Raw genomic sequence first — 2,382 nt, 5'->3', positions numbered from 1 at the left:
AAGAGAGCACGTCCAAGGAGTACTTGGCTAAATTTCGTCTTTATCGTATACTGAAAATGGCAAAAAGAACTTCAAGGAAGGAAGATGCTGCTGCTTCTTCAAGAAAGAAAACAAAATCCCCACCAAAACCCCCAGTCCAAAGCCTTTCTTGGATGAATACGTGATGCTGGAGAACCTGGAACTTGGGAGAAGTGTGGAAAGAGTCTATTAGCCTAGATGAAACTTTAGCTGTTATCCTGAGAACTCGAGACAGAATTTTAGATACGGTGTTGCTTTATGTGCATTTTAATGGCTGCAATACACCCGTGATAGATTAATTTTTTAGAATAAAGAGATTTATCTAGGTCTCACTTTCTGAGCTGTTGAATGATGGATGTGGAGGCGCTGATGCACTGCAGCATCAGCACCGAAGCCAAGAAAAGGGGTTAAATCCAAATCACGGTGTACTAAGTGCCCGGCATTTGCAAGATCAGATGGTGAGGATTAGTTTGATGGGTTCAAGCTCTACCCCAGCTTTTGTGAACAGCCTCGGCCAACTCGTGAATGGTGCTAGATCCCCTTGAGATTATTGTGGATTTCACTCCCCTGGTTGCCTTCCCCAGGTGGAAGCTTAGGATGGGGCTAATGGTCCTACCGTTGATGGCACAAAGAAGGGGCAAAATGCCCTTCTTGGTACTGCTGCTCAGCACTGAAACTCTTCTGTGAGTTTGCCTTGCCCCTGTGAGCCAGGATACGACGACGGCATTGAAGCTCGAAATCCCAGAAGGAGCAAGTTTTCATCAGCCCTGCAAGCATCACCATACCTGCTCATGATGGACATGGTGTCCTTCAGCCTCAGGGATGGTAGGAGCTAACACAAACGCCGTCCCATACAGAGCATGAGCAATATACTTAGGTGCTCACAGCCAAAGAATTTTGATAGTGAAGCACGGCTCTGGTGTGATGTGAGCGCTCAACACCATGCAGGGGGAAGGCAAGGGTGGGAGAGAGGGAGGAAGGCCCTCTCCTTGCCCAGGGAAGGTACTGAACCCTCCACAGAGCCTTTTCCAGCTGGAGGAGCTGATGAATGAGATAACAGCATGGCCACGTTTAGGAACGGTTAGCAAAAAAGTCAAGAACTCCTCCTAACGAGAATGAGGAAGAGAAACCCAGGGCAGTGACAATGGGCTGCTTGTTCTTGCGTGAGGCCAGAGCTGAGGTTCACAGCTAATCTGACCAAAAGCACTGGGTGATCTTTAACAAGTAGAGAAGAGCAAGCCTGAAGAGGACTCCTCCGTAGGAAGACCTGTAACTGGCCTCAGTGACTTTGATAACACAGTACCCCAGCATCCAGACGCTCTGATGATGGCTGGACGTTTCAGAAATGATGGTGGACAGGGACGGATTAGCTCAGGTGACAGACAGACAGCCGCCTTTCACGAAAGCCACGGCAGTTCAATGCACTGGCTTATTTTTAATGCCCTCCTGCCATCCCCTACAACTATTTCTGGTTTCCTGATGGAAGGCTTCCTGAACGCTCAGATCAGCGCCTCTGGGACGATTACCAGGGCCGGTGTGTCCGGCAGCCCTTGGAGAGCACATCCCTCTGATATTTTCTTAAGTTCAGGCTACACCGCTACACTGAACTCCCCAAATCGATTTTCCATTTGCCCTCCCTTTCCCTTAATAACACTCTCGGTATACTGTGCACATTTAATTTACTCCAGCAATTTCCCGTCCCACTTTCACATTTTTGACCATAAAAAACTGGGAAAAAGATAACTTATACTGACAACTCTGTCAGGGCATCATTTCTCTTAATGCATCACATTAGAGTCTTATTGAAGCATGAACAATGTGAAGCCTGGGCTCACCGTTGTCAGCCGCCAAGAATGTGGCCTCGTAGACATTATTCTTAATGTAGTCTGACTCTCGATCAAGGACAGCAGCAGTCGTGATCTGACCATTTGTGGCATTAATGTTCAGCCAGTTTGCAGGATCTGACAGCTTTGAGTATCTACAGAGAAAGGAAATAAATACATGGCAGTCTTCTCACTGACATATCCTTAATATTGCTTGAAATAAGGTTTTTCTGGACTCCTGACCCATGATTCTAAGGACCTCTGGATAACTGGTTTTGTTGACAAACAAAACGCTAATTGAGTATCTGGTTTTTGACCTCTACAATTATTCAATTTTTCTATTTCTTTCATTTTAAAGGTTTTTCTTTCCACTAAGTGCCACTTACACGCCAGCTTCCTGCTGCTGGGAGTGAACACAGCCTGAGGTCTTCACAGCCAAGGAGAAATGGGGTCTGCAACGACCACGGCTTTCGTATGTCTGGATTAGAGGATGGATTCCTGGTCCCTCCTCCTCGTAACACAGCCCTTCCTAAAACCGCTC

At 46.9% G+C, this 2,382-nt stretch overlaps 1 protein-coding gene across 1 annotated transcript in view; it reads right to left on the bottom strand.

Annotated features, from left to right (window-relative positions):
• The window catches only part of CDH4 (cadherin 4, type 1, R-cadherin (retinal)), a gene marked incomplete at its 5' end in the record, with an annotated part of 42,943 nt that overhangs the window by 12,904 nt on the left and 27,657 nt on the right, over positions 1 to 2,382 (bottom strand). Inside the window, one exon of the mRNA XM_010144724.1 lies at positions 1,854 to 1,996. Coding sequence (XP_010143026.1) covers positions 1,854 to 1,996 — 143 coding nt within the window. The remainder of the gene's footprint in view (positions 1 to 1,853; positions 1,997 to 2,382) is intronic.

The sequence above is a fragment of the Buceros rhinoceros genome, unplaced genomic scaffold (assembly GCF_000710305.1).
Source record: "Buceros rhinoceros silvestris isolate BGI_N320 unplaced genomic scaffold, ASM71030v1 scaffold30441, whole genome shotgun sequence".
NCBI classification, from domain to species: Eukaryota; Metazoa; Chordata; class Aves; order Bucerotiformes; family Bucerotidae; genus Buceros; species Buceros rhinoceros.
The sequence above is the reverse complement of the archived record's forward strand: the minus strand, read 5'-3'. Positions and strand labels throughout refer to the sequence as shown.